At 40.3% G+C, this 23,624-nt stretch overlaps 1 protein-coding gene across 1 annotated transcript in view; it reads left to right on the top strand.

Annotated features, from left to right (window-relative positions):
* HAX1 (HCLS1 associated protein X-1) overlaps positions 1-23,156 on the top strand; it is a 169,136-nt gene extending 145,980 nt beyond the window's left edge. The window contains exons 6-7 of the mRNA XM_053704459.1: positions 11,736-11,838; positions 22,701-23,156. Coding sequence (XP_053560434.1) covers positions 11,736-11,838; positions 22,701-22,810 — 213 coding nt within the window. The 3' untranslated portion in view covers positions 22,811-23,156. The remainder of the gene's footprint in view (positions 1-11,735; positions 11,839-22,700) is intronic.
* The last annotated feature ends 468 nt before the right edge of the window (positions 23,157-23,624 follow it).

The raw sequence follows: 23,624 nt of genomic DNA on the forward strand, positions 1-23,624 counted from the left end.
ACTAGATACAAGTCCACGGTTTCATCCTTACTTGTGGGATATTATCCTCCTGCTAACAGGAAGTGGCAAAGAGCACCACAGCAGAGCTTTATATATAGCTCCTCCCTTCTCTCCACCCCCAGTCATTCTCTTTGCCTATACTAGTAATAGGAAGAGGTAAAGTGAAAGAGGTGTTTAAAATGATAGTTTTTATTTGTTTCAAGCAAGACTTTTTTATTTTAAATGGTACCGGTGAGTGCTATTTTTTCTCAGGCAGCAGATGGATGAAGATTTCTGCCTGGAGACTGATGATCTTAGCAGTTGTCACTAAGATCCAGAGAAGTTCCCACAGAATGGCTGAAGAGTACTTGAGAAGCTTCAGTATGGGGAACGTTTTTCATGCTACAAGCATTGAGGTATGTTCAGTCATTTTTTTCTGGAGACTGTGGTATTTCAGAACTGGCTGACATAGTTCCCATAAGGGAAGGGGTAAGCAGTAATCCTACGTGTCAACCATCAGGGGGAACAAGGAGTTCCCTAGCGATGGAAGAAGTAACCAAAATTATTCTTTGGGCGGAGTCTCACTCCTGCCACCTGTCTGCTATCCACATCCCAGGAGTGGAAAATTGGGAAGCGGATTTTCTGAGTCGTCTGACATTGCATCCGGGGGAGTGGGAACTCCATCCGGAAATCTTTGCCCAAGTCACTCACCTGTGGGGGCATTCCAGACATGGATCTGATGGCCTCTCGTCAGAACTTCAAAGTTCCTTGCTACGGGGCCAGATCCAGGGATCCCAAGGCGGCTCTAGTGGATGCACTAGTAGCACCTTGGACCTTCAAACTAGGCTTATGTGTTTCCCGCCATTTCCTCTCATCCCCAGGCTGATAGCCAGGATCAAGCAGGAGAGGGCGTCGGTGATCTTGATAGCTCCTGCGTGGCCACGCAGGACTTGGTATGCAGATCTGGTGAATATGTCATCGGCTCCACCTTGGAAGCTACCTTTGAGACGAGACCTTCTTGTTCAGGGTCCGTTCGAACATCCGAATCTGGTTTCACTCCAGCTGACTGCTTGGAGATTGAACGCTTGATTTTATCGAAGCGAGGATTCTCAGATTCTGTGATCGATACTCTTGTTCAGGCCAGAAAAGCCTGTGACTAGAAAAATTTACCACAAAATTTGGAAAAAATATATCTGTTGGTGTGAATCTAAAGGATTCCCTTGGGACAAGGTTAAGATTCCTAGGATTCTATCCTTCCTTCAAGAAGGATTGGAAAAAGGATTATCTGCAAGTTCCCTGAAGGGACAGATTTCTGCCTTGTCGGTATTACTTCACAAAAAGCTGGCAGCTGTGCCAGATGTTCAAGCCTTTGTTCAGGCTCTGGTTAGAATCAAGCCTGTTTACAAACCTTTGACTCCTCCTTGGAGTCTCAATTTAGTTCTTTCAGTTCTTCAGGGGGTTCCGTTTGAACCCTTACATTCCGTTGATATTAAGTTATTATCTTGGAAAGTTTGTTTTTAGTTGCGATTTCTTCTGCTAGAAGAGTCTCAGAATTATCTGCTCTGCAGTGTTTCTCCTCCTTATCTGGTGTTCCATGCAGATAAGGTGGTTTTACGTACTAAACCTGGTTTTCTTCCAAAAGTTGTTTCTAACAAAAACATTAACCAGGAGATTATCGTACCTTCTCTGTGTCCAAAACCAGTTTCAAAGAAGGAACGTTTGTTGCACAATTTGGATGTTGTTCGCGCTCTAAAAATTCTATTTAGATGCTACAAAGGATTTTAGACAAACATCTTCCTTGTTTGTTGTTTATTCAGGTAAAAGGAGAGGTCAAAAAGCAACTTCTACCTCTCTCTCTTTTTGGATTAAAAGCATCATCAGATTGGCTTACGAGACTGCCGGACGGCAGCCTCCCGAAAGAATCACAGCTCATTCCACTAGGGCTGTGGCTTCCACATGGGCCTTCAAGAACGAGGCTTCTGTTGATCAGATATGTAGGGCAGCGACTTGGTCTTCACTGCACACTTTTACCAAATTTTACAAGTTTGATACTTTTGCTTCTTCTGAGGCTATTTTTGGGAGAAAGGTTTTGCAAGCCGTGGTGCCTTCCATTTAGGTGACCTGATTTGTTCCCTCCCTTCATCCGTGTCCTAAAGCTTTGGTATTGGTTCCCACAAGTAAGGATGACGCCGTGGACCGGACACACCTATGTTGGAGAAAACAGAATTTATGTTTACCTGATAAATTTCTTTCTCCAACGGTGTGTCCGGTCCACGGCCCGCCCTGGTTTTTTAATCAGGTCTGATAATTTATTTTCTTTAACTACAGTCACCACGGTACCATATGGTTTCTCCTATGCAAATATTCCTCCTTAACGTCGGTCGAATGACTGGGGTAGGCGGAGCCTAGGAGGGATCATGTGACCAGCTTTGCTGGGCTCTTTGCCATTTCCTGTTGGGGAAGAGAATATCCCACAAGTAAGGATGACGCCGTGGACCGGACACACCGTTGGAGAAAGAAATTTATCAGGTAAACATAAATTCTGTTTTGTGGTGCAATCTTAGCTGGCAAGATAAGACACATATATGCTAAAATTGTGATAGTTATAACATTTTAAAGCAGTTTTGGAAAAATTGTACACTTTTTTACTCTTAAAGGCGCAGTACCGTTTTTCAAATTGTTGTTTTTTTCACTAAATAAAGTGTTTACAAGACTTTTTGTGGTTATTACTAGTCTGTTTCAACATGTCTGACATTGAGGAAAGTCAATGCTCTATCGGCTAGATTTAGAGTTTTGTCGGTAACGACCCGCGTAGCTAACGCTGGCTTTTTTCTGGCGGCACCTTTAAAATAACTCTGGTATTGAGAGTCCACAGAATGGCTGCGTTAGGCTCCAAAAAAGGAGCGTAGAGCATATTTAACGCAACTTCAACTCTCGATACCAGAGTTGCTTACGGACGTGGCCAGCCTCAAAAACGTGCTCGTGCACGATTCCCCCATAGGAAACAATGGGGCTGTTTGAGCTGAAAAAAAACTAACACCTGCAAAAAAGCCGCGTTCAGCTCCTAACGCAGCCCCATTGTTGTCTATGGGGAAACACTTCCTACGTCTGCACCTAACATGTACCCCGAGTCTAAACACCCCTAACCTTACACTTATTAACCCCTATTCTGCCGCCCCCGCTATCGCTGACCCCTGCATATTATTTTTAACCCCTAATCTGCCGCTCCGTAAACCGCCGCTACTTACATTATCCCTATGTACCCCCTAATCTGCTGCCCCTAACACCGCCGACCCCTATATTATATTTATTAACCCCTAATCTGCCCCCCACAACGTCGCCTCCACCTGCCTATACTTATTAACCCCTAATCTGCCGACCGGACCGCACCGCTATTATAATAAAGTTATTTATTTGTAGGAATTGTATTTAATTTATTTATTGATAGTGTAGTGTTAGGTTTAATTGTAACTTAGGTTAGGATTTATTTTACAGGTAAATTTGTAATTATTTTAACTATTTTAGCTATTAAATAGTTCTTAACTATTTAATAGCTATTGTACCTGGTTAAAATAAATACAAAGTTACCTGTAAAATAAATATTAATCCTAAAATAGCTATAATATAAATATAATTTATATTGTAGCTATATTAGGATTTATTTTACAGGTAAGTATTTAGCTTTAAATAGGAATAATTTATTTAAGAAGAGTTAATTAATTTCGTTAGATTAAAATTATATTTAAGTTAGGGTTAGACTTAGCTTTAGGGGTTAATACATTTATTAGAATAGCGGTGAGCTCCAGTCGGCAGATTAGGGGTTAATGTTTGAAGTTAGGTGTCGGCGATGTTAGGGAGGGCAGATTAGGGGTTAGTACTATTTATTATAGGGTTAGTGAGGCGGATTAGGGGTTAATAACTTTATTATAATAGCGGTGCGGTCCGGTCGGCAGATTAGGGGTTAATAAGTGTAGGCAGGTGGAGGCTATATAATATAGGGGTCGGCGGTGTTAGGGGCAGCAGATTAGGGGTACATAAGTATAACGTAGGTGGCGGTCGGCAGATTAGGGGTTAAAAAAATTTCATCGAGTGTCGGCGATGTGGGGGGGCCTCGGTTTAAGGGTACATAGGTAGTTTATGGGTGTTAGTGTACTTTAGAGCACAGTAGTTAAGAGCTTTATGAACCGGCGTTAGCCCAGAAAGCTCTTAACTACTGACTTTTTTCTGCGGCTGGAGTTTTGTCGTTAGAATTCTAACGCTCACTACAGCCACGACTCTAAATACCGGAGTTAGAAAGATCCCATTGAAAAGATAGGATACGCAATTGACGTAAGGGGATCTGCGGTATGGAAAAGTCGCGGCTGAAAAGTGAGCGTTAAACCCTTTTTTGAATGACTCCAAATACCGGCGGTAGCCTAAAACCAGCGTTAGGAGCCTCTAACGCTGGTTTTCACGGCTACCGCCAAACTCCAAATCTAGGCCTAAGTGTTTAGAAGCCATTGTGGAACCCCCACTTAAAATGTGTCCCTCATGTACTGAAACGGCCTTACATTGCAAAGAACATATTTTAGGTGATAAAGGTATGTTTTAGGATGATTCTCAGTCTGAAGAGAATCAAGTTATGCCATCCAATTCTCCCCAAGTGTCACAACCTTTAACGCCCGCTCAAGCGACGCCAAGTACCTCTAGTGAGTCTAGTTCTTTTACCCTGCAAGATATGGCTGCAGTTATGTCTACTACCCTTACAGAGGTATTGTCTAAACTGCCAGGTTTACAGGGTAAGCGCAGTAGGTCAGGTATTAGAGTAAATGCTGAGCCCTCTGATGCTTTATTGGCCATCTCCGATGTTACCCTCACAGTGTTTTGATTTGGGGGTAGGGGAATTGCTGTCTGAAGGAGAGCTTTCAGACTCAGGAAAGGTGTTCCCTCAAACAGACTCAGATGTGACGGCCTTTAAGTTTAAGCTTGAACACCTCCGCCTGTTACTCAGAGAGGTTTTAGCGACTCTGGTTGATTGTGACCCTATTGTAATTCCACCAGAGAAATTGTGTAAAATGGATAAATATCTAGAGGTCCCTACTTACACTTATGTTTTTCCAGTCCCTAGAAGGATTTCGGACATTGTTACTAAGGAATGGGATAGACCAGGCATTCCATTCTCTCCCCCTCCTACTTTTAAGAAAATGTTCCCCATATCTGACACCATTCGGGATTCATGGCAGACAGTCCCTAAGGTGGAGGGAGCTATTTCTACCCTGGCTAAGCGTACAACTATACCTATTGAGGACAGTTGTGTTTTCAATGATCCTATGGATAAAAAATTTGAGGGTCTTCTAAAGAAATTGTTTATTCATCAGGGTTTTCTTCTACAACCTATAGCGTGCATTGTGCCAGTAACTACTGCAGCAGCTTTTTGGTTTGAGGCTCTAGAGGAGTCTCTGGTTAGATGATATTTTGGATAGAATTAAGGCTCTCAAGCTAGCTAATTCTTTTATTACCGATGTCGCTTTTCAAATGGCTAAATTAGCGGCGAAAAATCCAGGCTTTGCAATTTTAGCGCTTAGAGCGTTATGGCTTAAGTCTTGGTCTGCTGATGTGTCATCAAAATCTAAACTTTAAGCTATTCCTTTTAAAGGTAAGACCCTATTCAGGCCTGAACTAAAGGAAATTATTTCCGACATTACTGGAGGTAAAGGTCATGCCCTTCCTCAGGACAAGACTGTTAAAATGAGGGTTAAACAAAATAATTTTCGTTCCTTTCGAAACTTTAAAGGTGGACCCTCTACTTCCTCCTCCGCCACAAAGCAGGAGGGGAATTTTGCACAATCCAAGTCAGTCTGGAGACCTAACCAGACCTGGAATAAAGGTAAACAGGCCAAGAAGCCCGCTGCTGCTACCAAGACAGCATGAAGGGGCAGCCCCCGATCTGGGACCGGATCTAGTAGGGGGCAGACTTTCTCTCTTCGCTCAGGCTTGGGCAAGGGACGTTCAGGATCCCTGGGCATTAGAAATCGTGACCCAGGGGTATCGACTAGAATTCAAGGATTTTCTCCCAAGAGGGAGATTTCATCTTTCACGTTTGTCTGTAGACCAGACAAAAAGAGAGGCGTTCTTACGCTGTGTAAAAGACCTATATACCATGGGGGTAATCTGCCCAGTTCCAAAACTAGAACAGGGGCAGGGGTTTTACTCAAATCTGTTCGTGGTTCCCTAAAAAGAGGGAACCTTCAGACCGATTTTAGATCTCAACAAATTTCTCAGAGTCCCATCGTTCAAGTTGGAGACCATATGAACAATTTTACCAATGATCCAGGAGGATCAATATATGACTACCGTGGACTTGAAGGATGCGTATCTTCACATCCCTATCCACAAAGATCATCACCAGTTTCTCAGGTTTGCCTTCTTGGACAAACACTAGCAGTTTGTGGCCCTCCCTTTCGGTTTGGCCACAGCTCCCAGAATCTTCACAAAGGTGCTAGGGTCCCTTCTGGCAGTTCTAAGGCCGCGGGGCATAGCAGTGGCGCCCTATCTGGATGATATTTTGATTCAGGCGTCAACTTACCATCTAGCCAAATCTCACACGGACATCGTGTTGGCTTTTCTAAGAACTCACGGGTGGAAGGTGAATATACAAAAGAGTTCACTAGTTCCACTGACAAGAGTTCCATTCTTGGGAACTCTGATAGGCTCAGTAGACATAAAAATATTTCTGACGGAGGTCAGAAAGTCAAAGATCCTAACTACTTGCCGAGCACTTCAGTCCATTCCTCGGCCATCAGTGGCGCAGTGTATAGAGGTAATTGGGTTAATGGTAGTGGCAATGGACATCGTTCCGTTTGCTCGCTTACATCTCAGACCACTGCAGCTGTGCATGCTCAGACAGTGGAATGGGGATTATGCAGAATTATCCCCTCAGATAATTCTGGATCTAGAGACCAGAGACTCTCTTCTTTGGTGGTTGTCACAGGATCATCTGTCCCAGGGAATGTGCTTCCGCAGGCCAGCATGGGTCATAGTGACGACGGACGCCAGCCTCTTGGGCTGGGGTGCAGTCTGGAATTCCCTGAAGGCTCAGGGTGTTTGGACTCAGGAGGAGTCCCTACTACCAATCAATATTCTGGAACTGAGAGCAATATTCAACGCACTTCAAGCATGGCCTCAGTTGGCTTTGGCCAAATTCATAAGATTCCAGTCGGACAATATCACGACTGTAGCATATATCAATCATGAAGGGGGAAGAGTTCTCTAGCGATGATAGATTTTTCCAAGATAATTCGATGGGCCATCTATCAGCAATCTATATCCTAGGAGTAGAGAACTGGGAAGCGGGGAGTCAGAATTTTTATCCGGGGGAGTGGGAGCTCCATCCGGAGGTATTTGCGGCATTGATCCATCAATGGGGCACACCGGAATTGGATCTGATGGCATCTCGTCAGAATGCCAAACTTCCTTGTTCCGGGTCCAGATCAAGGGATCCCCAAGCAGTACTGATAGATGCTCTAGCAGTACCTTGGTCGTTCAACTTGGCTTATATGTTTCCTCCTTTTCTTCTCCTACCTCATCTGATTGCCAGAATCAAACAGGAGAGGGCTTCGGTAATCTTGATAGCGCCTGCGTGGCCACTCAGGACTTGGTATGCAGATCTAGTGGAAATGTCATCTCTGCCACCGTGGAAACTGCCACTGAGACAGGACCTTCTCATTCAAGGTCCGTTCCAACATCCAAATCTAAATTCTCTGCAGCTGACTGCCTGGAGTTTGAACGCTTGATTTTATCTAAGCGGGGATTCTCTGAGTCGGTCATTGATACCTTGATTCAGGCTCAGAAGCCTGTCACTAGGAAAATTTACCATAAGATATGGCATAAATATCTTTATTGGTGCGAATCCAAGGGCTACTCATGGAGTAGGGTTAGGATTCCTAGGATTTTGTCCTTTCTCCAAGAAGGATTGGAGAAAGGATTATCGGCTAGTTCCTTAAAGGGACAAATTTCTGCTTTGTCAATTTTACTACACAAGCGTCTGGCGGATGTCCCAGATGTTCAGTCTTTTTGTCAGGCTTTAGTCAGAATCAAGCCTGTGTTTAAACCTGTTGCTCCGCCATGGAGTTTGAATTTAGTTCTCAATGTTCTTCAAGGGGTTCCGTTTGAACCCATGCATTCCATAGATATTAAGCTTTTATCTTTGAAAGTTTTGTTTTTAGTTGCTATCTCTTCTGCTCGAAGAGCTTCTGAGCTTTCTGCGTTACAATGTGACTCGCCTTATCTTATATTCCATTCTGATAAGGTGGTTTTGCGTACTAAACCTGCATTCCTTCCTAAGGTTGTTGCAAATAAGAATATTAATCAGGAAATTGTTGTTCCTTCTCTGTGTCCTAATCCTCCTAAGAAGGAGCGTCTGTTACATAACTTGGACGTGGTTCGTGCCTTGAAGTTTTATTTACAAGCGACCAAGGATTTCCGTCAAACATCTTCTCTATTTGTTTTCTATTCTGGAAAGCGTAGGGGTCAAAAAGCTACGGCTACCTCTCTTTCTTTTTGGCTGAAAAGCATCATCCGTTTGGCATATGAGACTGCTGGACAGCAGCCTCCTAAAAAAATTACAGCTCATTCTACTAGTGCGGTGGCTTCCACATGGGCTTTTAAAAACAATGCTTCTGTTGAACAGATTTGTAAGGCTGCGACTTGGTCCTCCCTTCATACCTTTTCCAAATTTTCCAAATTTGATACTTTTGCTTCTTCTGAGGATATTTATGCTTACCTGATAAATTGATTTCTTCTACGATACGATGAGTCCACGGCCCTCCCTGTCACATTAGACAGATTATATTTTTGTTTTCAAAACTTCAGTCACCTCTGCACCTTTTAGCTTTTCTTTTCTCTTCCTATACCTTCGGTCGAATGACTGGGGGTGGAGAGAAGGGAGGAGCTATATATTTCAGCTCTGCTGTGGTGCTCTTTGCCACTTCCTGTTAGCAGGAGGATAATATCCCACAAGTAAGGATGAATCCGTGGACTCGTCGTATCGTAAAAGAGCTGGTGAAGAGTTTTAAAATATACAACATAAAATTTAAGGTCAGCTAATGCTTTTGTTTGTGTGTTGTTGACAGGAGTCCTGACAAGGAGGGAGTGGTAGTCCATTTTGGCTTAGTGGTTAGCCCAGCCTCCTAGCAACCAGACGGTTGGGGGTTCAAATCCAGCTAAGGTTTCTCTATCTAGGTTTTGTCCCATTCTTTTCAGGGAATTTTTTTGTTTCGGACTGGTCTCAATGCTATTATTTCTACTCTATCTGGACGTAAAGGAGCTTTTCTCCCTCAGGACAAAATATCTAAGGGTTAGATCAGGGCTTTTATCAGTTTGCATTCCTTTTGTTAGTCTAGGAACTAAGTCATCCTCTTTCACTCAGAAATAGTCCTTGATCCAGTACTTCTGGTAGGGGGGCAGATTAAGTCTTTATCAGGGGGTTTGGATTAAATCTGTCCATGGGTTCTGATTTTAGTTTCTTATGAATACAGAATTGATTTCAAATCTAGACCTCCCCAGGGGAAGGTTTCTTCTGTTTCATATTCTGAATAATCCTTTTAAAGACGAGAGCCTTTTTTCAGTTATTCTTAGATCTGGAATCTATGGGAATAATAGTCCTAGTTCCAAGGTTGGGACAAGGCTAGGGATTTTATTACCTCTTTATTGTTCCCAATATTCCTTTTTTTAGATGGAGAAAATTCGGACTAGTCTGCCTCTTGTTCTAGATTTAATTCTGATTGCTCCAGCTTAACCCCATAGAACTTGGTTTCTGTGGATTTAGTGCAGATGTCCAGTTGTCTTCCATGTTCTCTTTTTTTTGTACAGGGCTGTTATTTTTCATCAGGTTCTCAAATCTCTCAACTTGATGGCTTGGAGATTGAATGCTTAGTTTTTAGACATTTTTTTCTGATCCTGTTCTTGAGACACTTAATTCTGTGTCAAGGAAGGTTTTTCATAGGGTTTAGAAGACCTTTATTTCTTGTGAAGTATGGTTTTAACTAGCACTCTTTTAGAATTCCTTGAATTCTTCAGTTTCTTCAGAATGGTTTGGATAAGGGATTTTAAAGGGGAATATTTAGACTTTTTCAGTTTTATTTCTCAAGATGATTGCTGAGCTTCCTGACGTTCTGAGTTTTGTTCCAGCTTTAGTCAGGATTAAGCCAGTGGTAAAACCAATTTCTCCTCTTTGGACCCTTAATTTGGTTCTAAGAATTTTGGAGGTTGCTCTTTTTGAGCCTATGGGCGCCATGTACTAAGAGGCCGGCGGACAGCTTCTTAACTCGCGAAGCTGTCCGCCCGCCTCCGCTACACACGGGCAGCGGATCTATTGATCCGCTTGCCCGTATGTACCATTACACACTCATCGGAGTGTGTAATGCCCGTCCCTTCAATCGCGCGACCAATCACGCGACTGAAGGGGCTGTCAATCACCGAGAGCGAGCGTGCTCTCTGTGATTTTGCTTCGCCACCTAAGAGGTGGCGTAGGCTGTAGGAAGCAGCGGTCTAATGACCGCTGCTTCTTACATTGCGGGAAGCAGGCTCGCATATGCGAACCTGCCCCGCAAAGGCTCCGGAGCAGCTTTCGCTGCTTCGTACATGGAGCCCTATGTTTCTTTTAGCAATTCATGCTGTTTGAAGTCTCTGTATTGTCTGCTCTTTCCTGTGGGTCTTTTTATCTGGTTTCTTTTTGTCCTAATCCAAAAGATTCTAAGGATATTGTTGGGGCTTTGAAATTCTATTTGCCGTCTACTAAGGATTTTAGACAATCGTCTAGATTTTGTTCTTTTTTCAGGTTTTAGAAGGGGTGACAACAGCTGTTTTGTTGGCTTCCTAGTTGAAGCTTTTGATTCATAAGCTTTGTCGGGGTTTATTAGCCTACTCCTAAACATTTTGCTGCCCATTCTTCTAGGTCAGTAGCTTTTTAGAAAAAGGCTTTCTGTTGATCAAATTTGCAAGGCAGCTACTCTGGAACATTCCAGTGTTGCTAGCTTATGTGCTTTACAAGCTGAAGGCTGCATGTTTGAGCACAGTTATGGATGCTGATTCTTACTTTTATGATGTTTTTTTGCTTTTTCTGAAGTGGTTTTTGGTAGAAAAGTCATTCAAGCAGTAGTTTCTGGACATTAGATTAAAAAAAAGAGGGTTTTAATTTTAAAAGATATATTGTTAAAAATTATTTTGTCCCACCTCCACAGCTTGGGTATTAGTTTCCCAGGCGTAATGGCTTGTGGACTCTCACCACCTTTATGAAAGAAAATATAATTTATGCTTACCTGATAAATTCATCTCTTTCATGGTGGTGAGAGTCCACAAGGCCCTTTTATTTTTTTGTTAGATTTTAATTAGATTTATTTTTTTCTGGTGGCAGTTTAGGTGTGTACCTCCTTTTTAATTTTTTGCCCTGCTCCTTTTTTCTTGCTCTTGTCCTTTACTACCTTTCTTCTTGCTTGGCTATATGTCAGACTGGTTTACCAGTGAGGTTGGAGGGTTTTTAAGGGCTCTTAAAGTTTTTGGAATCTTTGCCTCCTCCTAATGGCCAGGAGTGTAGTGGAATTCCTGGGAGTAATGGCTTGTGGACTCCACCACCATGAAATAAATTAATTTTATCAGGAAAGCATAAAGTGTATATATATATTTTTTGTAAGCTCTAACACATTATCGGCTAACCTTAATGCTTTTAAGTAGGTTTTGTGCTTTGTGTAAAGCTATACAATATCCTGTCTCTCCTACAGACTGTAGAAGAGAGGCGCACTGTGCGAGACGGCCAGGGTAACATAACCACCACAGTGACAATTCAGAGAGGTGATGAGGTTCTCAGCAGCATAACTCATGACGGTAAGAACACTGTATAAAGCTTGCCTATCATGTGCAGAAGCAATTCAACTGCTGCTTGTCCTGAATCAAGTGTCCTTGAGAGATGTTGTACTGAAAAAATAATGCATATGAAAGACCAGCATTTAGACATTAAAGTGAAAAAGTGGTAAATCTGAGCGTTTAAAAAAAAAACGCTAGCATTAAATGTCACTAAAAATAAAGTGGACTTTCAGTGATAAATTTGTAAAAAAAAAAAAAAAAAAAAAAAAATTGCATAAAAACATTGTCAGATGACTAGCTCAGCTATTGGATTAGAGGTGGAAACATTGCCTCATTAAGAGAAGACTGATATGCTGTGGGCGGCCAGAGGCGCTGACTTTAGCGAGGAGCTGTGGCTTTGAAAGGGTGAGTTTAGCACCCTTTTTTTTTTTTTTTTTTTTTTTAAGTCCACTTTTATATTTAGTGATGGTAAATCTTAGCATTTTTTAAATACTCGGATTCACCATCACTTTAAATATTTCTTTCAGGCAACCAAATAGATATTTAAATTGAAATGAATACTGCAATATTGGTCTTGTACCATTCTTCACTGGCTGTTAGACAATTCCCTCTGAGGTACTGCTGCTATTGCAAGTATGACCTCAAAATTATATTTTATCCAGGACAGAAACATGAAGTTTTATTTAATATTAAAATAATGAAATACGTTTTGAAATGGCCTTTTTTACCTGAAACACAGAAAAAACTTGACTAAAATGTCCCATTTAAGAGTCCTACAGTTTACGCTATGCTTTCAGCACCCTTTCTCCATTTAACTGGGAAAATAAATGTAGGTTGTTTAATAGTTGATCAAAGTATGATATAGTAATGCATATACTTTGATTGTTTAAAAAGCTCAAGCAAGATTAAAGTTTCCTATATATATATATACACACATATATACAGTGTGTGTATATGTATGTGTGTATATATATATATATATATATATATATATTTATTTTTTACGTTCCTTTTTTTTCTTTTTTCCCAGTTAACATTTAAAATTGTTTCACTGACAAGGAGGTGCCACCTTTATGTTCTTGCAATATTTTTAAAATCAATGTAGTTACAATTAGGCATGAGCAAACATTTGACATTCAATATAGAAATCAAAGCTGACGCAGATATGTGTATTGCACTTTTGTACTATTAAAAATTAACAAAAATAGCCATATGCTTCAGCCCAAATACATATTTGGCATTCGTTTCTAAAATGAATGCTGAATTTCTTTCTAATGGCAGTGAGGTCCACAAATTCATTCATAACCTATGGGAAATACTTTACCTGGCCACCAGGAGTAGGCAAAGCACCCCAAACATAGCATTGAAATATCTCTCCCACTTTTCCTGCCCTCAAAGTAGTTTTTTGTCTCTTTCATGGGGGTAGGCAGAGAGAGGTGCTCTGCTGAAGTTTATGGATTTAATGCTCTCAATGGATTATTTCCTGCAAGAGAGAGTAGGGGAGTTGTGGCAAGGCATGTAATGCTCTTAGTAGAGTTTTGGTATGAGCTAGCTGCTGGATGTCACAAGGAAGTTCCTATGCCTCTTCCAGTTTGACCATGCTATCCTCTCTGTCAGGCAAACTGTGTTAGTTACGCTGATTTTCCTCTGTGTTGCCCATCTTCTGTCCTTCTGGAGAGTCGTGTAAGTCCTGATTTCTTACACTACCCTCTCCAATGGTGTATTGCCTAACAGAGGATTTGTTTCATCAGATTGCCATTCAAACTGGAAGGGGTTTTTATATCAATAGATCCAAGGACCAGTAAGAGGTTCATTGAACTCCTTTATTAAGCACACTATTAGGCAATTTTTAAGACCTCAAGATAGAGGTTGTTTCTGAGGGGGCTTATTAGAGTGATCTGCTCAGAAGGGGCACCAGGTCCTCCGACTGGACTTTACATTTAGACCCGATGAGTGTCGCTTGTCAGATGATATGGGGCGGCCTATGACATGCTCTCACGCCCCCAACAATGCCAACGCTCGCTATTTGGCTCCCACAGAAGGAGCATTTATACATGACAAGTCAAATGTGTCTAGTGACACCGGAACAGGCATATGCGCTATTAGAAAGTGCTCTTCCTACCCACAAGGCCTGCGGCAGTGAGCATGTCGTTGACTCCCGCTGCAGGCAGTTTTGGCACCATCTTCACCTTGCAGCGAGTGTGCAACAGCTTCGGAGCGGAGCAGCAGCGTGGGAGTTTCTGCCTGATAAGGAGGTGGTGAGGCACCTCAGCCGGAGTAGTTGATTAAAGTTAGGATTTGGGGCAGATACTTGGGGTAAAATAGCTGTGGGGTCCACAGTAATTTCACTCCTTTATTATAGTGCACCATAAGGGTTAACTCCTGCACCCACTATATAGTCAGTATGGATGATTTTATGCTTGAACCTAGTCAGGAGGAGACTTGTTCTTTTCCTTATTTTGATTCTGATAAATGCACTGCCTTCGGTGGCTCAATGCATGTAGGTGGTAGGTCTTATGGTTGCGGCTTCGGTTGCTATTCCTTTTTGCTCGCTTTCATCTAAGACCTCTACAGTTATGTATGCTCAGTCAATGGAATAGAAATAATTTAGACCTTTCTCAGGTAATATCTCTAGGCTCAGAGACTAAAGAGTCTCTCTCCGGGTGGGTGTCCCAGGAATCCATTGTCCAGAGCATGTGTTTCCTGCATAAACAATAGCATTTATAGTATTGTGCTGGCCTGATAAACCTGATATCACACCCTACTAAAAATACACAACTTCCTCTAAAGTGTGTAAGTGATAAAGTACAAAGGAGTTAGGGATATTTAGAGGGCGCTGCAGATGAGCTGAAGATATCTTAGAGTATAAGGATCTTGATCTTTAGCTTGATAAATCCCATCATAGGGTGAAACGCATTGATGAAAATAGGCTGTGAATATCAATGAGAGAAAGCTGTCAATATTACACTTGTTGCAAGAGTGTTATGTTTGGAGGATACTGAGAATTTTACAATAACCCGGGTTATTTTGCTTATGCATAAAAGCCATCTCTTGCGTGCTATTAGCACTAAGTGCAAGTGGATTCAACTGCTTTTATTTACTAACAGAAGTTTGCTACTATATCTGAAGAAGAAACAAAGAGATAACAATTTATTTGCTCCAACTGCAAGCCAAGCCGCTATACAGAGGATCCATATCGTGACGTAGGCACAAGTCACGTGAGCGCCAAAAGCTGATCGGTGTGAGATGCCAGGAGCACCATGGAAAGAACCGCAGTAAGGAACGGAGCGTGTAATATGGCTCACACGGGTGAAAAAGTATAACTGAGCCTGTGGGACGGTCTTTCTCTGCTCTAAGGTAAACACACATTACCAATACAATCAGTTATCTCTGCACCTTCATTATATGGGCAATTCTACACCAAAAGACTGTGTTTCTGTTATGGTTCAGCAAGTGGGCGTTTTTTCTTAATTGTACATATACGCCTTAAGGTAAACAAAATTGAATTTTGAAGTGGACTGTGAAGTATCGTGTATACACCTATATAGATCCACAAGTGGCATATAAAGAGACTTTCTCTGGTGGTATACTATATTGTTGCTCATTATATATGTATTAAGCCTGTAACCCTTGTCTATAAATATACAGGAAGCATTATTTGTTTGATGAGGCTGGTTATCTGTAACACACAAGTTTGCTATGCTTTGGGTATACAATATTCATAAACACCTATTTGTTTTGTAGGATTTTTAACCATTTTGGGAGACGTCCCTCATTTTTATTAATTAACTTGTATGTGATAATTGATGGATAAATATTTTTTATGGTAAAGGTGTAGTTTTTTAAGAGAATCAGATCTTATATAAGGTCTGTTGTACATATATAAAGACAAAACTATTAATTTTAAGTAAAAAAATGTAATAGTATGTAATAGTCACAGCACCACTATGATAGTCAAAACAGAACTTTAATTATAGTAACAAGAGAGTAAGTCTATATGTAAAAGAGGGGGTGCAAGAGTCTAGTATTGCCACACAAAATACCTCAAGAAATCTCTTTAAATAGGACTCAGCACACCTTTATGAAAAACAAGGCTCAACTTTATTCATTCTGCCTCAATAAACAATATATCAGAATCCAAAATTCAAGTCCATCCACACATTCATCAATCAGACATGCATAAAACAATCCAGATTCTACCCAGGCGTCCCAGGGGGAATCAAAAATAAGCTGTCATCAAAGTAATGTCTCTTTAATTGGACATAGAACGGTTCAATTAAATGCAATTAGGATTGTCCTTTGTATAAGAAAAAAATAACAAGAACTGTGTCCAGTATTAATGACTGCAAAGTTAAACGTTACTTCCGATACACTCTGTAAAGCAACTTAAATGCAATGCTGTCACTCTTTTTATATTGCAGACCACTCTTCTTTTAAATGCAATACATGCTTGCTAGTCTTTATGTAAATTGTAACCGGATCTCACAAACATACATACAGCTCCTTCAATTTAAGCAGCAGCTGATCGCATCATTCGTTAGTATGTTAGTGCGTTTAGCAAAGCAAAAGCGATTAGTTTGTTCAGCATATGTATTAGTCATAAGGCTTCATATTTGCAGTATTACTCGACAAACTCTAAACATTTGAATTTCCCACTTTCGATCCACACTTGCGGCAGGGTAGAGTTCGACCTGAGTATAGCAATTCAAGCAGCAACACAGTTTATGTGAAACTAAACATATGCACTTGTTATCAGTAGATAATTCCAAACAACATATGACAATATTCTTTGAACGGTAATAAAAGTGTCCCGTCATATGTGATCATAAATATTGCTTTATCTGTGAAATGGCCATTTTGTAACATGCATGCTAGTTAATAATCAAATACTTGCGGTTCCGTTACACTTCCCCAGTCAGATGTATTACTCCCAACTAACATCCACTCATGCAGAAGGGAGATGACTCGTCCAGTGTTCCGTCAGTTACCAGAGTGTAATACCAGCTTTTCTTTAGTGAGTGTAATAGGCTCCAGAGTCCTTGTATCGGAAACATAACAGTCAGGTGATGAACAGCAAACAAACTCCGACGTGCATTTCGGGACTCCGCCCTTTTTCAAGGAGTGTACGTCATCAAGAACACAGCCTCTTTAAAAAGGCCTTAATGTAATACTATTGGTTAACTCACACACCTCTCTTAAACGTCACTCATTCACATGTTCGCTAAATATTCCAAGATGTATGGTAACCTATAATCGTAAAGTATAAATACAACATTCTAAAATAAATCTAATTCTAACTAGTCCTGCTGCATCATGTTAATATAAATATTAGTTAGAATTAGATTTATTTTAGAATGTTGTATTTATACTTTACGATTATAGGTTACCATACATCTTGGAATATTTAGCGAACATGTGAATGAGTGACGTTTAAGAGAGGTGTGTGTGAGTTAACCAATAGTTCATCACCTGACTGTTATGTTTCTGATACAAGGACTCTGGAGCCTATGACACAAACTAAAGAAAAGCTGGTATTACACTTTGGTAACTGACGGAACACTGGACGAGTCATCTCCCTTCTGCATGAGTGGATGTTAGTTGGGAGTAATACATCTGACAGGGGAAGTGTAACGGAACCGCAAGTATTTGATTATTAACTAGCATGCATGTTACAAAATGGCCATTTCACTGACAAAGCGATATTTATGATCACATATGACGGGACACTTTTATTACCGTTCAAAGAATATTGTCATATGTTGTTTGGAATTATCTACTGATAACAAGTGCATATGTTTAGTTTCACATAAACTGTGTTGCTGCTTGAATTGCTGTACTCAGGTCGAACTCTACCCTGCCGCAAGTGTGGATCGAAAGTGGGAAATTCAAATGTTTAGAGTTTGTCGAGTAATGCTGCAAATATGATGCCTCATGACTAATACATATGCTGAACAAACTAATCGCTTTTGCTTTGCTAAACGCACTAACATACTAACGAATGATGCGATCAGCTGCTGCTTAAATTGAAGGAGTTGTATGTATGTTTGTGAGATCCGGTTACAATTTACATAAAGACTAGCAAGCATGTATTGCATTTAAAAGAAGAGTGGTCTGCAATATAAAAAGAGTGACAGCATTGCATTTAAGTTGCTTTACAGAGTGTATCGGAAGTAACGTTTAACTTTGGAGTCATTAATACTGGACACAGTTCTTATTATTTTTTTTTATACAAAGGACAATCCTAATTGCATTTAATTGAACTGTTCTATGTCCAAGAAAAGACATTTCTTTGATGACAGTTATTTTTGATTCCCCCAGGGACGCCTGGGTAGAATCTTGATTGTTTTATGCATGTGTGATTGATGAATGTGTGGATGGACTTGAATTTTGGATTCTGATATATTGTTTATTGAGGCAGAATGAATAAAGTTGAGCCTTGTTTTTCATAAAGGTGTGCTGAGTCCTATTTAAAGATATTAATTTTAAGTATCCCTTATACTCTAAGAAATCTTTAGCTCATCTGCAGCGGCCTCTAAATATCCCTAACTCCCATGTGTTTCCTGCGCCTATCCTTGGAAATTATAACAACAGACACGAGTTTAACAGGCTGGGGTTCTCTGATAGCTCAGGGGAACCTGGTGCCCAGAGAAAGAGAGTCTTCCAATCAACGTTCTGGAATTAAGGGCCATCTTCAATGCTCTTCTGTTGTGGCCCCAGTTACGTTACGTCCGTTTATATTCCATTTTACTACCATGATTTCATGTGCAGCTCTCTGGCAATGCTGGAGGTGTCTTGTATTCTTCAATGGGCAGAGACATACAAATGTCAGATATCAGCTATCCACATTCCTGGTGTGGAGAACTGGGAAGTGGATTTTCTAAGCAGGCAAACCCTTCACTCCGGGAAATGGTCTCTAAACCAGAGATCACCCGTAGGTGGTGGTGTCTGGAGATAGATCTGATGGCTTCCCGTCTCAATGACAAACTACCAAGATACGGGTCAAGATTGAGAGATCCCAAGGTGGAGTTGGTGTATGCCTTAGCAATTCCTTGCATTCAATCTAGTATCTTTTTCCTCCCAATGTTCTGTTGCCTCGAGTGGTAGTTTGAATCAAACAGGAGGGAATTTTAGCAATTCTGTTAGCTCCTGCGTGCCCACGCAGGACTTGGTATGTGGACCTAGTGAGAACGTCGTCTGCTCCTCCATGGCGGTTCCCTCAACGGTCGGATCTTCTGGTGCAGGGTCCACTCTTCTATCAAAACCTAGATTATCTGAGGCTGACTGCATGGAGATTCAATGGATAATTTTGTACCAGAGAGGATTCTCTGAGGCGGTGATTGATACTCTGATTCAGGCTCGCAAGCCGTTACCAGATGTATTTACCATTAGGTGTGGAGGGCTTATCTATCTTGGTGTTCAGAACGTGGGTTTCTTTGGCACAAGGTGAAGATTCCACGTGTCCTTCTATTTCTTCAGGATGGTTTGGAGAAGGGCCTGTCAGCTAGTGCGCTTTTTGTTTTGTTGCATAAATGGTTGGCTTGTTTGTTAGATGTTCAGTCGTTTGTTCAAGCTATTGCTAGAGTTAGACCTGTTTTCAAACCTATCGCTCCTCCATGAATCCTTAATCTTGTTCTTACAATTTTTCAACAGGCTCAATTTGAGTCTATGCATTCTGTTGATATTAAGTTACTATCTTGGAAAGTGTTATTTCTGTTCGCTATTTTCTCTGCTTGTAGAGTTTCGGAATTGTCTGCCCTCCAATGTGATCTGCCTTAACTAGTATTCCATTCGGATAAGGCTGTACTTCGGACAAAACCGGGGTTTTTACCTAAGGTGGTTTTAACTGACAATATCAATCAAGAAATTGTTGTCCCGTCTCTTTGTCCCAATCCTTCTTCCTCCAAGGAGAGGTTATTGCATAATCTGGATGTTGTTACAGCTTTAAAGGGACACTGAACCCATTTTTTTTTTCTTTTGTGATTCAGATATAGCATGCAATTTTAAGCAACTTTCTAATTTACTCCTATTATCAATGTTTATTCATTCTCTTATCTTTATTTGAAAAAGAAGGCATCAAAGCTATTTTCTTTGTTCAGAACTCTGGACAGCAGTTCTTGATTGGTGGATGAATTTATCCACCAATCAGCAAGGACAACCTAGGTTGTTCACCAAAAGCGGACAGGCATCTAAACTTACATTCTTGCATTTCAAATAAAGATACCAAGAGAATAAAGAAAATTTGATAATAGGAGTAAATTAGAAAGTTGCTTACAATTACATGCTCTATCTGAATCACAAAAGGAAAAATTTGGGTTCAGTGTCCCTTTAATGTTCTATCTTCATGCTACCAAGGAATTTTGTCAAGTATCCTCCTTGTTTGTTTTGTTTTTTGTTAAGCACAAGGATCAGAAAGCCAAAGCTGTTACTCTTTCCTTCTGCAGCAGAAGTTTGATTTGCAATTTTGCATGGCTTATATAGAGGTGGGTCAGCAGACTCCATCCCAAATTAAGGCACATTCTAGCCGTGTGGTGTCTACTTCCTGGGCCTTCAAGAATGAGGCTTCAGTTGAACATATTTGGCTGCTTCCTGGGTTTTTTTACATACTTAAAATGTTACCAATTTGATGTTTTTGTCCCTGCAGAGGCGTCCTTTGAGAGAAATATTCTTCAAGCGTGGTGCCTAGTAATTAAGGACTGCCTTCTCTACCTTTCCCTCCACGAACCCGCCCTGAAGTAGTGTAGTGGCAGCAGTATTACTCCACCTATTTTACTCCTTTTATCTCTCTACTTTACCTTATCCTCGGCTTGAACTACTGAGAGGGTAGGGGGAGTGGGAGGGATATTTCAATGCAATGTTTGGGGTGTCTTTGCCTCCTTCTAATGGCCAAGTAATGTATTAACCATAGGTTATAATTTTGGACTCTCACTGCCAAGAAAGAAAATAATTATCAGGTAAGCATAAATAATTTATTTTGTCTATGCCTACTTACAATTCAATAGTCTTTCCTGCAGCCTTTCTCTGTTGCCGAACAAATACATTGTTTTAAGGGAATTCGTCCAACACTTTTTTTCTAGCTGCTTCGACCTCTAAAAAACCCATTATTCCTTTTTTTTAATTTAAATAAAAAAATATTAAAAAAACAAACATTGCTAATTTTTTTTTAAATAAATATAGTTTATGTACGCTTATTTCACATACTAATAAACACAACCATTTGCTGGTTCAATATACTCTTCACTTGGTAACTTAAAATATTATCAGAATGCTGATTAATGATTAAAATGTTATTTACTCAGTGATGTGAGGTTATTAACTATCCATGGCTGGCAGTAATGCCCCCTGTGTGTAAAAGGGATATGAAACCAAATTGCAATTTTACAACTTTCTAATTTACTTCTATTTTTTAATTGTCTTGGTATCTTTTGTTGAAAAGCCGGGATGTATGCTTAGGAGCCGGCCCACTTCTGGAGCAGTTTTGCAAGAATGTTATCTATTTGCAAGAACACTAGATGGCAGTGTTTCCTGCCTTATAGTGCTCCAGTTGCCTACCTAGGTATCTCTTCAAAACAGAATATCATGGGAACGAAGCAAATTTGATAATAAGTAAATTGGAACATTTTTTTTTTTTAATTGTATGCTCAGTCTGAATCACAAAAGAAAATGTTTGGCTTTTATATCCCTTTAAGCCACATGCTAAATCCCTTTGTTTGGTTCCTACTCTGGAACAGTAACATATTGTGGGACTTTAGCTGTGTTTTTAACCCTTTTGGATGGGTTGAACACAGTTACCAGGGGCATTAGTGCTGATAAAACCTGATCTAGCAATTTTGAGCCTTTTATTACTTAATCAATCAGCCATCCATTCTTACACCCTGACAGCATATATCTTGCTTCTATGAAGGGCTGTAAAAATCCATGGGAGTCCGACCAAATATGCAGATTTTCTCGCTGTACTGTATATGTACCTCCGTTTTTCTAATTCAGCTATTTAAAATAACTGCCTCTCTTCATGCAGTGCATCACTAACATCCTGTGAAACTACACAAATATAGTGCTTTTTTTTATCTGAATGGCTGCTTAAGTTGCTATAATTTTTTCATTTTGTATGCAGATTGTATTACAGTAATTTGTTGTGCAAAAATGACATGCTCTAATACGTTAGATTTCTGCTGCTGATTGGCTCCCTGGCCGAGGACCAGCATTTCTCTGCAGCCCCCAAGTGGTACTTTTGACTATACATGGTTTTTGCGGCGGGTTAAATACATATAGATTCAGGGTCGATAGTGCATTACAATATCCCCTAATAATGCAGTGCTTAATTGCTGGTCTATATTATGCACACATAGAAGGGCCTGTTATGTCTTTTTAAATAGTCTCTGAAAACTCATCAACCCCTAAAAACTACAGAAAAGCCTTTCATACATTCTCTTAAAGGGACAAGAAACCCACATTTTTGCTTTCATGATTCAGATAGAGCATGTGATTTAAAACAACTTTCCAATTTACTTTATATTTAATTTGTTTTTGTTTTCTTGATATCCTTTATTGAAAAGGATACCTAAGTAGACTCATTAGCTGCTGATTGGTGGATACACATATATGCATCATGTTATTGGCTCACCCGGTGCATTCAGCTAGCTCCTTCAACAAAGGATACCAAGAGACTGAGGCAACTTAGATAATACAAGTAAATTGGAAAGTTGTTTAAAATTGTTTGCTCTATCTGAATCATAAAATAAAAAAATGGTGTTCAGGTCCCTTTTAACCTAGACCACACACATTTCTAATGAAGCCAAATGTTCTTACTGGCCCATAATTATTTAGTCTATAGTTACTTTCTTCTATAATTAGCTCTGGACTGCCCTTTTTTTTCTGTCCCACAGGAGACCGTATGGAACCAACACAAGACCAAGCTCATGCACCATTGGATTTCTCAGACTCTCAGACTGTGATAAGCAGATTTTGGCAGAAATGGTTTGCCAGAGATAGGTAAACCTCATATGCACAGTCTGCAGTGTGTTTTGGGGTTTTTTCCCTGTACTTTTGCAAAGATGGACGAGGACAAGCTCAAAAGTGCAACCAAACATTTAGAACTTTTAAATTCAGCAATCTTTAATATTGGCTAAAACTGACATTTTTTTACTTTTGTTCGAGAATGAGTTTATACTATGAGGGATACCTATGATACCTATCCCTTAAGAAAACTTCTCTATGCTTAAGGTATCCAAAATATTTTGAGCCTGATCTGTCCCCAAGTATATACTGGACCTTCTGCATGTTAAAGAGGAAGACTGTGTCCACCCCACATTCATGGACAAACAATAAATTTTATATGTGAACTCTGTGGCAGTGTCTTTGTCAAAGTGAATGTTTTAGCCATCATGTGCCCTCTATCTGGTACATGCACAGTTTCCAGAATAGCTGTGACCTTCCTCCTGTACCATAATGCCATCGTAACTACAGTTCCTTAAATGGACAGTCAACACCCTGTAAGTACAATCATTTATGTTGTGTTGCTATATAATGTCAACCACGTCTAAAAATTAACTTCTTGTTTGCTGTATTTGTCTTTCAGTAGCAAACACCACCCACTATATGTCTCATTTGGAGGAGCCAATCTGGGCTTTAGTCTGCAGACAACAAGGCTAGCCATGGTCATGTTTTTAGTATGAAGTTTATTGCTTTGCAGTTCTTATATTAGGGAAATATATGTAGCAGGGTTAACCTTGAAGTCTGTAAGATGCTCTTTCAGTGTAGAGAATTAGAAAGATCACAATTCTCAGAGCTAAATAACATAAAAAGGTCAA

This window comes from Bombina bombina, chromosome 1, assembly GCF_027579735.1.
Source record: "Bombina bombina isolate aBomBom1 chromosome 1, aBomBom1.pri, whole genome shotgun sequence".
Classification (NCBI taxonomy): Eukaryota; Metazoa; Chordata; class Amphibia; order Anura; family Bombinatoridae; genus Bombina; species Bombina bombina.